The sequence below is a fragment of the Phaenicophaeus curvirostris genome, chromosome 10, assembly GCF_032191515.1.
Source record: "Phaenicophaeus curvirostris isolate KB17595 chromosome 10, BPBGC_Pcur_1.0, whole genome shotgun sequence".
In the NCBI taxonomy this organism is placed as follows: Eukaryota; Metazoa; Chordata; class Aves; order Cuculiformes; family Cuculidae; genus Phaenicophaeus; species Phaenicophaeus curvirostris.
Genome location: NC_091401.1, coordinates 24,859,320 through 24,871,825, shown reverse-complemented (window position 1 = coordinate 24,871,825; position 12,506 = coordinate 24,859,320). Strand labels below are relative to the sequence as shown.

Genomic DNA, 12,506 nt, shown 5'->3' with positions numbered 1-12,506 from the left:
CATGTCGTCTAAACAGAGCTTTTTTCTGGACAATTTTCATTTATTCCTGAGAGTGTCTAAACTACAGCACCATTCATGAAGTACAACAACCCAATATAATGTGTGCTTCATAATTCAAAAATGAGGCACTGAACACTTGTGATTTATTTAACCTAAAATCTAAACCCTTAGCCAGGGATTTTCAACCTTTTCAACTCACAGATCCCCTTAGGGGTTTGTAGACATGCACAGAAAATTTATTTCTAACAAAACCAGACTTGCTGCTTTTAGTACTTCCCACAGACTCCAAATTTCTAAAGCAGTACTGCAGACCAACTAATTACCTAGAGCTGGCTGGTAACAAGAGAGATTAAATTAATGTGTAATATAGGATGGGGACCTGAGAAAATATATTCCATATTTAACAGCATAAAAATAATTTGTTGCTTTGAACACAATACATTTCCTTCTTCAGAAATAGCAGCAATTAATAGTGTAGAATAAAAAAATATAGAGTAAATTTATTCCATCACTGAAAAAAACCCCACCATACCACAATTCAACAGTGAACTGGGATTAAATAGACTGGATTTAAACCAATGTCACCACTTTCTGGTCTTTACAAAGCCAGCTACTGCCATGTCAGGGGGAAGTGCAATATAAGTAATTTATATGTGGGTTTGCCACAGAAGTGATGAAGATAAGCAAATCCACATTGTACCCAAAACTTCCAGTAGCATAAGCAAAGTGCGTCAGCAGAAGAAGGAAGTCAAGTATTTTTGTAGTGATATTGTAGCCTTTCAACCATTTTTTACAGCTGTTTTGAAAGATAACTTTGCAAACGTGACTGGGTTTGGCTGGCTGACACAGAGGTGGGACTGTGCTGTCAGCAGTGATGTGCCAGCTCTGCCTCTCCACTGCTTGTACAGGGAGGGGATCAGAAGGACAGCCCAGAAACGAGAAAAGGTGCAGAAAGAGCTTAAAAGCCTCACAGAGAGCTCAGTTATTTTGTTTTGAAGCCCAACATCCATATGTAAATGTCTATGCATGAGCTGAGCAGTCACTGTGAGGAACCTCATTGATGGAACATGAGGTTAAAAGTACTCTTGGAGGTTATCTTCACCTTTTCAAAGATTTTTAGTATTGCTCTGGAAAAAGATGGCCTACAGGTTTGCCCCAAGTTAAGGGTTAGCAGGCAGAATATAGAACAGAGATACAGCAAAAGCCCAGCCCTAGGGATTCAATTTCAGAGAAAGCAACTGAATGGTATACAGACTGATCTGCGCGGCACCTTCAACTCACTTGGAATCAGCCCGCAGTTGACAAATTTTGCAGAACTGCACCTGGGAGACCAGCATCAACTACAGGGCACGATCATGCCTACAAACTGAATGCAGAGCGTGCTGCGTTTCAGGTACGCAAAATATTTAAGAAAGTTGTGGCCTGCCACTTCAATTCCATCCAAAGGGAACATGCCATCCTGTATTCAAGGTCACAGGAAGATGCGGGGTCGGGTGTTTTCAGCAGAAACAGCTTAAACCGTCGACCACTCTGCAGCTGGGTTGTTGGAACACAACTGTTGCATTCCTTGGAAGAGGTTTGTTTTGCAGTGATGGAAGCAGTAGCAGAGGGGTTGAGTTTAAGCTCCTGAAGACAGGGGATCACCAGAGATGTGGTACTCACCGCCAGATGACCACAGGGATGCAGCACAGCCAGATCTGGCAGAGCAACTCCCCACACTGAACTCTGGAAAAATAAAGTAAGCAGAACTTAGTCTCTGTAAAGACTGTTCAGTAACAACAGAACGCTGCTTACAAAACTTATTTCAACTCCCTTTGTGTGCCTCAGCCCATTTCCCCAGGTACTTTTAAATAAGGCTTGTGTTTAAATAAGGCTTGTAGGTTCTACCCCAGGAAGGTGGGAACCAAGAAGGTGGGGTAGAAAGGACCTACATGCTCAAAATAGTTCAGCAAATACCTAGAAGAGTGGAGAACTGGGTGGGAAGTGAAAGAGAAGTCTCGAGGGTGCCAAAAGAACTAACGATATTTTCTTGAAAGGAATGTCTGATTAACAGAAAGCAAAGGAAAGCTTCTACAAACAGTGGCAAACAGCCAGTCCCACGAGTCACTCCCAGCGGGCTGAACTGCCATTTGCGGGCCACGAAGTGCAAACACCGCCAACTGGGAGATCTTCAACCTGAGAGATCATAGAACAGTTTGGGATGAAAGGACCTCAAAGCCCATCCAGTCCCACCCCTGCCATGAGCAGGGACACCTCCCACTGGATCAGGGGCTCCAAGCCCCATCCAGCCTGGCCTTGAACACCTCCAGGGATGGGGCAGCCACAGCTTCCCCGGGCAACTTGTTCCAGGGCCTCCCCACCCTCACTGAAAAGAATTTCCTCCTAATATCTAACCTCAGTCTTTCCCCTTCAATTTACAGCCAACGGGATGGGCAGTAGGCGGGGCCCAAGCGCTGCCGGGTAATTTATAGGAGAGGCGGTGGGCGGGGCCAGAAGTCGGGGGCGGGGCCTGGCGCCGCCGTAGCCAATAGCCGCGGGAGGTGGGCGGGGACAAGGGGCGGGGCCTGGCAACTATGGGAGAGGGTGGTGGGCGGAGCTTAGACGCAGGGGCGGGGTCGAGCAACCAATGGGAGCGGGCGGTGGGCGGGGCCAAGAGGCACGGGCAGGGCCTGGTAACTAATGGAAGCAGGCAGTGGGCGGAGCCAAGGCGCAGGGGCGGGGACGAGCAACCAATGGGAACGGTCGGTGGGCGTGGCCAAGACTCAGGGGCGTGGCCACGCGCTGCGTGTCAGCCAATGAGCGCGGGCGGCGGCGTCCGCAGCCAATGAAACGAAGCGCGGCGCCGGCGGGGGGCGGGGCGCCATGGGCGGTGGCAGAGCCGCGCCGGGGCCGCGAGCGCCGCGTTCGTCTCCCTCGCCCCGCGCAGCCGCCGCCATCACCGCCCCCGGGGCCGCCCCCTTCCCCGCCCCGGCGGCGCCAGCGAGCGCCCGGCGGGGCGTGCGCGCCCCTCGCTCGCTCCCTCCCTCTCTCCGCCCGCCGCGAGGGCGGGAGGGAAGCGGCAGCTCCCGAGCGGGAGGCGAGGGAGGCGGCGCGGCGGGAGCCATGCGGGAGTACAAGGTGGTGGTGCTGGGCTCGGGCGGCGTGGGCAAGTCCGCCCTCACCGTGCAGTTCGTGACGGGCTCCTTCATCGAGAAGTACGACCCCACGATCGAGGACTTCTACCGCAAGGAGATCGAGGTGGACTGCTCGCCGTCCGTGCTGGAGATCCTGGACACGGCCGGCACCGAGCAGTTCGCCTCCATGCGGGACCTGTACATCAAGAACGGGCAGGGCTTCATCCTGGTCTACAGCCTCGTCAACCAGCAGAGCTTCCAGGACATCAAGCCCATGCGGGACCAGATCATCCGCGTCAAGAGGTACGAGCGGGTGCCCATGATCCTGGTGGGCAACAAGGTGGACCTGGAGGGCGAGCGGGAGGTCTCCTTCGGGGAGGGCAAAGCCCTGGCCGAGGAGTGGAGCTGCCCCTTCATGGAGACCTCGGCCAAAACCAAAGACTCGGTGGACGAGCTCTTCGCCGAGATCGTCAGGCAGATGAACTACGCCTCGCAGCCCAACGGGGACGAGCAGTGCTGCTCCTCCTGCGCCATCCTCTGAGGGAGGGCGGGGGGCTGGGCAGCCGCGAGCACCCCCCGAAAACGGGGGAAAAAAAAACAAAAACAAAGGACCGAACAAAAAACACCCCCCGCGAAAAGAAAAAAAAAAAAAGAACTCGCACAAAAGAAAACAAAAAAAAAAAACATCGTGTTGGAAATGTGGCTTTTTTCGGCTTGTACGTTGTCGTCCAGTCTCGGTCGCTGCATATTTGCTGTCGGTGTCTGCCGCGGGGTGCGGGGGGGACCAGGGGGGCGGGGAGGCCGGCCCCGTCCTGCCCCGGAGCGAGGGATGCGGCCGGGAGCGGCCCCGACCCATCCCGGAGGAGCGAGGGATGCGGGGCAGCCGGTCCCATCCCATCCCGGAGGATTGAGGGATGCGGGACAGCCGGTCCCATCCCATCCTGGAGGATTGAGGGATGCGGGGCAGCCAGTCCCATCCCGGAGCATCGAGGGATGCGGGATAGCCGATCCCATCCCGGAGGAGCATCGAGGGATGCGGGATAGCCCATCCCATCCCGGAGCATCGAGGGATGCGGGATAGCCGATCCCATCCCGGAGCATCGAGGGATGCGGCCAGGAACGGTCCCATCATCCCATCCCGGAGGAGCATCGAGGGATGCGGGGCAGCCGGTCCCATCCCACCGGGAGGAGCATCGAGGGACTCGGGGAGCCGCCCGGGATGCGGGGTCCCCCCCGCCGCCGTCCCCAGGATCTCTATGCAAAGTTGGGAGGCTGTGCTGGGGCGTCCAGCCTGGAATTGCACATCTGAACTGGGACTTTAAAGTTAAACACTGATGCCAATACAGTGCGGGGTGCCAGGACGTGTCTGCTGATGATCCCTGGAATCATTTTCTATTTTGTTTACCTGCTGTATGGGATGGGAGTTTGCGGGAGAGTGGGAGCGTGTTGGGGTTTCCCTGTTTGTGGTTGTTTGTTTGGTTTTTTTTTTTTTAAAAATCAGCTGTGAACATGTTACAAATCTGCACAATTTATTTTTTAGGTGCGTGCGTGTGTGTGCGTGTGTATGTGACTTCGTTTTTAGTTGAATTTCTCTTGGGCGGGTGGTGGTGGTTGGTTTTGTTCCGAGGGTTTTTCTTTTTGGGTTGGCAATAACTGATTTTGATGACTAGCTCTCTAAAAAGTGCAAAGACTTCCTATGTGTGATGCAGGGCCAACAGCAACCCTGTGTCTATAGAGTGCCTTCAAAACTCAGCTGTTCCAGCCGGTGCCAACCTGTGAAAGCTCCACAGAATCCCATTATCTGCTACTCCAAAAACTACTTAACAGTTTCCTTGCAGTAATCCCACCCAACCAGCCAGGACAAAAGGGCCTGTTGTTAGCGGAATTTATTTCTTATTTCCATCTGAGCCTTTTAACTGTAATTTCCATGTCTTGCAAGTTTGGGCTTCATTTACTTCAAATTTACAAGAATTTAGCCTTTTGGGATTTTGAGGGGTGGGCTTTTTCTTTTTTTTTTTTTTTTTTGTTGTGGGATGTACCTCCAGCCAGCAAAGAAGGAAATCTTATCGTTGTGATGTACCAAGATAATTCTAACAACTGTCATTTTAATTCTAGCCATTCGTTTAAGAAATGTCTATCCATTTGAAAAAAAAATTTAATACAAATGCTGTTTTTTAGAAAACAACTTTGTGCTCTTTTATGTATCACATGAAACACTAACTTTTACGTAGGTTGTTAATCCTGGTTTCTATCTTAATAGAAGTGAAAGGCATGTGGGAGAGCTCGATTTAGCTAAGGACAGTGTTTGAAGAAAAGAGATAAGCCACAAGATTGCTGTTTTACGTAGTGGTTAGTCATTTGTAATGCAGTTTTTCATTTGTGTTTATGTCCTGACCCTATGTGATGCCAGCATGTGAGAGGAGGCTGCATTCAGTAGGCAGCTGTAGGGAGGTAGCTGGCTTTAATGCAAAAGGACTTGCAAGATGAGGCCCATAAAGATTACTGGGAACAGTGGTTTATTGGGGTAAAATTCTAAAGGTCAATTAGTTATAAAATTTAAGCTTTTAATCCCATTGTGTTATAGCTCTTTAAAATTATGCATAAGACCATTATTTCTTTCCTGGTTTGCAGAGGGTTTTGGGTGGGAGGAGACCTGTACCTTTGTCATTTGGAAGATCTAGGGAGTTTTATCTTCCTCTCTTAGCTCCTTCTATAAACATTTGCACAGAAAGCCCGCAACTTGGGGTTTTTTTTAATGCCCCCCCCATCCCAAGGAGGCTGGAAATGATCTTACCACATGAAAGCAAGGATTGAGCAATGCTGTGTAAAGGGGTTTTTAATCTGGCCAACTGAAAACTAACTGCCGTGGTTCCTCCTGTGAATCTGATCTTTTCTTCTATTTTAAGAAGGAAAACTTTCTGCTTCAGCCCTGGAACAAGAGTGTTAAGTATTAGTTTAATTCTATGGATGCAATGATGGAAATGAAAATTATAATCATCTCTTTTAGCTGAAAATCGGATACTTATTTTAGCAACATCTGGTATCTAATGAAAATTCGGGAAAGATTATATACTTAAGTATTGAACATATCTCTTCCTCAGAAAACAGCAAAGACCTGTTCTGATTCAATCAGTGGGATAGTATCAGACTGATACAATTACAGTTAAAAACAAAGACAGCTGGAGAGGGCGACTGTAGTGATGCTCCCTCAGCTTCTGCTCGGGGCCTTCAAGTAACAGACAAATTGATCCAGCCCCCTATTTTGAAGTGAAAATGGAAAATCTCTTTTGCAGCTTGTCTTTCACAAATGGCTAAAAATGAATTTAGAAGCCAGTCCATCTAGGACTTTTTGTTAGAGGGGCAGGGGAATAATAATGCTTATTAATAGCAGGGGTTTCTTTTAACAAAAATACTGTGTTGAAAACCAAGAGAGCGTGGCTGTCACCATGTCTGCAGTTTAAAAGAAATCATGTCTGAACTTTTAAAAACAATGCCATAAATTGACATTTCGGCTATTGCTATGGTTCAGTTTTGCCTTAAATTCAATGGGATTATACCATTTTTAGCACCCCATCTGGCCTTGCTCCGGATCAGTGTATTGAAAGCAACTTGTTCAACTTAATAAAAGCAGATTTTTATTCTGTTTCCCCCCAACAGACAGCAGATTCTTCATGTTCTGTAGTGCCTCCTGTTCCCCTACTGCCTGCGTTGTGATTGAGGAATGATGCAAAAGTGGGTGTTTGTAGCACCCAGTGGCACAGAAAGTCCAGTTTTCCTCAGCCTGGCAGGGCAGCTGAAGGCAGCCTAGTAAGTTCTGGATTATGCTGGTTTTTTTATTTTAAATATACTCTGCCAAAAAGATGAGTTTGCTAAACAGTGAAGGATTTAAGAAACCATGGCATGGGTCTAACCAGAGTTTTGAATGTATTTAGATGTTCCGTGTTCTCTGTGACTCGGTGAGGACAAAAAGTAGAGCTCAGTAGTCTGATCTTCCGAATACTCCGAAGTGTTTTGGTGCTTGTTAAACATAAGCCTTGTCTGAAGTAGAAAAAGGTCATACTGCTTTAACTTGACTGAATAATGAAAGCTATATTAGCTTCTACACTTGAGGAAAATGTATCAATATAAAGGTACTCTTTTATTCCTTTTTCCCTGTGGGAATATGTTGTACCCGTGTCAATACAAAGGTGGTATATAGCTCTTTTCACAGTGAGAGTTACAAGTATTTAATTGATTTGGAAGAAAAAAATGACATTCCCAGCCCAAATACTTCCTGACAGTGCAGAAATTGTGTAAATGAGGCCTTAGTTTAAGGCTGGTCTTGTGGCCACATATTTTGCTGTACGTAATGATTGTATTTTTAAAACTCCAAGCTTGTTCTGTTGCAAGAAAGTGTGTCTTTGAAATCCTAGTCTCTGTGATTGTAACTGCAGTATTCTCAACCTCATTCTCGATACAAGTGTGGTTCTTCTTGACATGATGCTCAGGCTTTTATTGATGCTTATTGCTCTGGAGATGATGTTGAATTCTGTGGCTGTCGGATTCCTGATGGTTCTGATTCTCTCAAAAGAATGTACGACAAGTTTTTTGCAAAGGGCGTTTTAAATAAAGGGCAGCTGGCTCTTTATGGCCTCTTCTTTTGGACACTCATTGCGTGCAGGTGTTGTTAAGTACCAGATTTCCTTGAAGAGTGACAAAATGCAGAAACTCCCATTTTACTTTAAAAATTTTGTATGAAAAGGAGTGACATGTGTATTCTCTGGAATCTCTTCCCATTCCAACTAAAGGACGACTCCTATGACTTCAACGGAGAGAGCGGCTGAACCTCAGCTGTTGTGGGAAGCTGTTTTACTCTCCAGGTTTGTATAGCAGGCGACCCAGACCCTCCTCTTGAGAGACCTTCACTGTATCTTTGGGAACTATTTTCTGGAGTGCCCATTCACATTATGTGGAGATTTGGAACTTGCTGTGGAAGCGAGGATGTGTATAAGTTCTGTTCAAAGGTGAAACGGTTCTAAATAAGGTTCTTCACAGCTTACTGCCTGCTACAGTGGTGTTTATGGCCTCAGGCTAAATGTCTGCGTTAAAAAATTTCTCCTTGCTGTTACAACACGGTGCTCTAGAATCTAGATTTTGTAGCAATCCAGCATCTGCTCAACTGCTATGACTTATTATTTGGGGCTGGCAATCTTTGGTAAATGTGTGCGTAGCAGATGAGAGTGATTCAATCACAGATTTTTAGTGCAAACTGCTAAAGATATTACAGTGAGTTAGTGATGGGAAATGGGGTGAAAATGTGTTTCTGGGTCTGCCTGGGTTGGATATGTTTTTTTTTCATTGTTTTTGTTTTTTAATTTGAGTAGACTAAGGATTTGTTGGTCTGTAATTGAGAATCTCTTCCCTAAGTAAGAGTCATTGTTTGTATGTGTGTATTCTTCTGACTTCATTGGGGTTGGAATTGGAATTCTTGCCCTTAACACGGATGATCTCAACCTCTATGATCTCAGTGTCGCACTGAAGAAAACACCCAATGAAACCTCAGCTGGTTGACCAGTAATAGGCTAGAGCAGAGACACTTAATGTGCAGAAAGCTTAAGAACAGCCATTATAATTTCCCTATAGCTATTTTATTTTTTTTGAAGGGTATGATTGCTCTAATACATATCAGGTGCTGCTTTAATGCTGTTGATGCTTGGGCATAGTGATTCAGTAGATGACAAATTGTGCACAAAAGTAAATACTATGCTTAAATACTGAATCTGCAATATCTAACAAAGTCGTAGATAAAACACTGTAAAGCTAGAAGTCAGTTGACCAGAACTTGTAAGTTGTTCAAATAAGTCTTAGAATATTAGAAGCAGATGTTCTGTAATGACTTTATTTTATTTTGGCAGTGCCTGGGTCTTTTGGAGAAAAAGGAGGGATTTGCGCAAAGGGGAGACTAAGCAACCAAGAATTCATAGCTTTGTTTTTGGTAATCCTCAACAGAGAGGTATTTTTAGGTAAACGGTCTCTGACATGTGACTTCAGCTTTAGTGATTTAAAACCCGTTTATTTCTACAAAGGTCTTTGAGGGAACCTTTTAAGAAGCGTACAGTTAGGGGACCTGATGTGCAGGTAACAGATCCCAGGTGTCTCTGCTTGATTGACTGATTATGATTGTGCAAGAAGTGCTGCAGCAACTAGGCTTCTAAGAATGATGTTGCTCAACTCTTTGCTTTTTGATGTAGTCCTGTTATCCTGCTCTGTTATGAGGCTAGAGTAAAATGGGATGTGTGAGGTTGGTTTTGAGGATGGTTGTAAATGGACTTTTGGGTGAAAAACTACTCTGAAATGGATATTGTGGGGTTTTTTTTTGTCTTTGAATTGAGTATTGAAAACTGTACAGGTCAGCAGTTCTATCACTATTCCCTAACCAGTTTCTCATTTATGGGGATATTCATCTAATGCCTTGTTTCTGCAGTGTTTCTCCTGTTATCCCAATTTAAATAACGAGGATAAATACTTAACAAACCTAAATTATTTTATTACAGATAGAATTGCGGAAAAGGCAGAAAGCACTGAGCTGCAGTAGAATATTTGTTTGCTCTGTTATTAGCAGGCACGGTATTCAGGTGTGGAGCCTGATGTGGGTATCTGAAAAGTCTTGTTTTAGCTGTTAGCAGTGATACACCTGGAAGCGTTCCTGAGAAATGTGACTGTTGATACCCTTGTGATTGCATTTGTTCTGAGGGTTGAGAAAAGTCAGAAGAAGAAGATGCATTTACCGTTGAATTAACTTGTGTCATTTCCTTGTCTTGCCAAGAGATGATGGAACTGGTCGTGTTCTTTCTAGCCATGGTGTCAACTGTCCTGAGGTGAGGAAGAGAGATGGGAGAGACTGTTTAAGTTCCTTACCATCTTGCTGTTTCCAAACAGTTTACTACATCTGTGACAGAGTTAGAAATGCAAAGGAGGGAGCGAGATGTTCCTGACTTGGAGAGCTGTAACAGGAGTGTCCAGCTTAGCCCTCTGTCAAAGCCATGCCCTTCTGTTTTCCAGCTTCAGTGCTGATTTTGTGTGTTTCCAGCAAATATCTAAAGCTTTCTACACCTCAGTTTCTTCAACTCAAGATTTTTTTTAAATCTTAATTTTAATGCAGATGAACTGATTTTGCACAAGCATTTGGCTCTGGAATTGCAGTACCAAATGAAGTGAAGGAAGAAGCTCAAGAGAGAAGGATTGAGGACACAAAGTATGCAGAAAGGATGCTGTCACTTAGAAGAGTATGTTGACTGTTTTTCCCTCTAATACAGAACTCAATATTGGAAGTAAGTTACCAGAAAAGATACCTAAAAGCCTTTTGAGATGAAACTATGGTACTTGAATAATTTCAGAGAATTACCTTTGTAATTTTTCACCAATCTGGATTAATTTAAATGTTCTGAGATTGATTTATTATTGTGATAGTTCTCACTATATAGAGGATGTGTTTAAATATGATTCAATATTTATATTAACTTAGTACTGTAAATATCTCCATGTTGCATGGTTTGATAGTCACAGTAGGCGAGAAGTGAAGGTCTCTTTACTCACTGAAGGCCTTACTGGAGGTGAAGAATCAAAACATCCAGGCTTCTGCTTTCAAAAAAAATGATCATGCAAATAAGAATGTTTAGTGTAACTTTTTGTCTACAGATGGCTTCTCATCGCTCAGAATAATAGACAGTCTTTTAGACAGGCGATGATTATCCCTTCTCTTTGCTGCTGCATAAAGAGTTGTGCCATTGTGGGTTTTTTTTGCCTGTAGTGAGGAAAAACTGTGTGCTGCTTCTGCCACGGGTGTTTGTCAGGCGTGAGCTGACTTTGTGACTTTGCTGCTCACTTGGAGCTCCAGATTCTTCTTGTAGGCTGCGTGGGGGGGGTGGGAGCCCAGATGAGGCACCTATAATGAAACAATTGCTTATCAAAGCCCTGGGATGGAAAGGTGGTTCACATTGAAATGTTTGAGAGGGTTGGAAGTTACACTTGACACTGAGCATCCCTACAATACGTGCAACTCTGCGCTTGTCAGAGTTACGTGGTTGCTGTAGGTTTGTTCTGGGAAAGCAGAGGCAAAGAAAGGTTTCCGTCAAGGTGAACTGAGACCTTGCATCATGCTTCTTTGGCTAACGAGTAGCAGTGGTGTCCAGCGTGCTTGGAGGAAAACAGCTCAGCATTTTGAGAAAGAAGTATGCACGTGCATTGTATCCACTCATCATCTGGAAACGTAGTCTTAAAGAGGAGTCTTCTGCAGGTATCTGTTCTGCAAATACGTTCTGTAGATGCATAAACCAGATATATTTTAGAGGTCAAAACAGTGAATCTTCTTGTGTTCTGTAAAAAATTCATAATGTGACTTCTGTACATGTTCCTTCCTCTTGCATCCCCCCTCTAATGCTGCGATGAGGGCTGCTTCTTGAGGCTCTGGGAAGGGATCAGAGATTGAATGAGTGTTCAGTGTTTTCCATATCTGTAACAAAAGTGAGTTTATAATGGTGATGGTTAGAATGTGGCTCAAGGCAGTTGGGAACGAGGATGAGATTAGTGAGAATTTCATTCCTTGATTGAACTGCAGTAATGTTGTGTATGTCAATTTAGTATTGGGAGTTTGCTGCCAAGTTTACTTGATGATTAACAAAGTTAAGATGAAAGCATGCTAATGAAGTACTTGAGTAATTAAGTTTCTGATGTTTGAGATCTCTATTTCCCTCCTTTTTGGAATGCTCTGCCGTGTTCCAGATTGGCTGTCTATTTTCTTCTGGGTTTCTTATTTCAAATATTATGTTTGCTTTAGTGTGGGTTTTGCTTTCTCTTTTGTTGTTGGATCTTTTGGTTTTCCCTTTAATTAAAGGGAAAAATAGAGAGGAGATTCACATTTGAATTACTGCATAGCACACGCTGCCTACATTCCAGAAATATATGCCATGCACTCCACGTAGTTTTGCAATAAAAACAAATTTAAGGAGAACATTGTATGTTTGAGGTCTTTCCCAGGCCTGGATTCTCAGCACAGAAACGGCTTGAAAAAGCTTATTTAACAAAGAATTAGGTCAGTCTGGGTATGAATTAGAGACCACTAGCTATTTATTCACTTACAGTACTACTGTACTTCAACCTCTGGACTGAGAGCGAAAGTTACAGACTTCTGAGCATAAATATTGAAGCATACATTCAAAGTCTTATTTCATATCCACAATTTGGGAAACATCCACCTTTTTCTGCTCTGAGCATAGAAAATCAGGAATTGGATGCCTACACTCACTGAATATCAGACCAGTAACATAGAAACTTAGGTACAAATTTATTTAGCCAATTATAAGTGCCTAAAAAGAGTTTTCTCGTTTCTTTTCAAGCATTTTTGACCTGGCACAT

At 44.8% G+C, this 12,506-nt stretch overlaps 1 protein-coding gene and 1 long non-coding RNA gene across 5 annotated transcripts in view; one reads left to right on the top strand and one right to left on the bottom strand.

The window, feature by feature from the left end:
- LOC138724914 (uncharacterized) overlaps positions 1-2,426 on the bottom strand; it is a 50,752-nt gene extending 48,326 nt beyond the window's left edge. For all 4 annotated transcript variants that reach the window (XR_011338126.1, XR_011338125.1, XR_011338124.1 and 1 more), the window contains exons 1-2: positions 2,395-2,426; positions 1,663-1,725 (exon numbers count right to left, since the gene is read on the bottom strand). This is a non-coding gene — a long non-coding RNA (uncharacterized lncRNA). The remainder of the gene's footprint in view (positions 1-1,662; positions 1,726-2,394) is intronic.
- Positions 2,427-2,970: 544 nt separating this feature from the next.
- On the top strand, positions 2,971-5,298 carry RAP2B (RAP2B, member of RAS oncogene family). The gene has a single exon (XM_069864574.1). The coding sequence runs from the start codon at positions 3,103-3,105 to the stop codon at positions 3,652-3,654; it is 552 nt and encodes a 183-aa protein (XP_069720675.1). The 5' UTR covers positions 2,971-3,102; the 3' UTR covers positions 3,655-5,298.
- Positions 5,299-12,506: the final 7,208 nt, after the last annotated feature.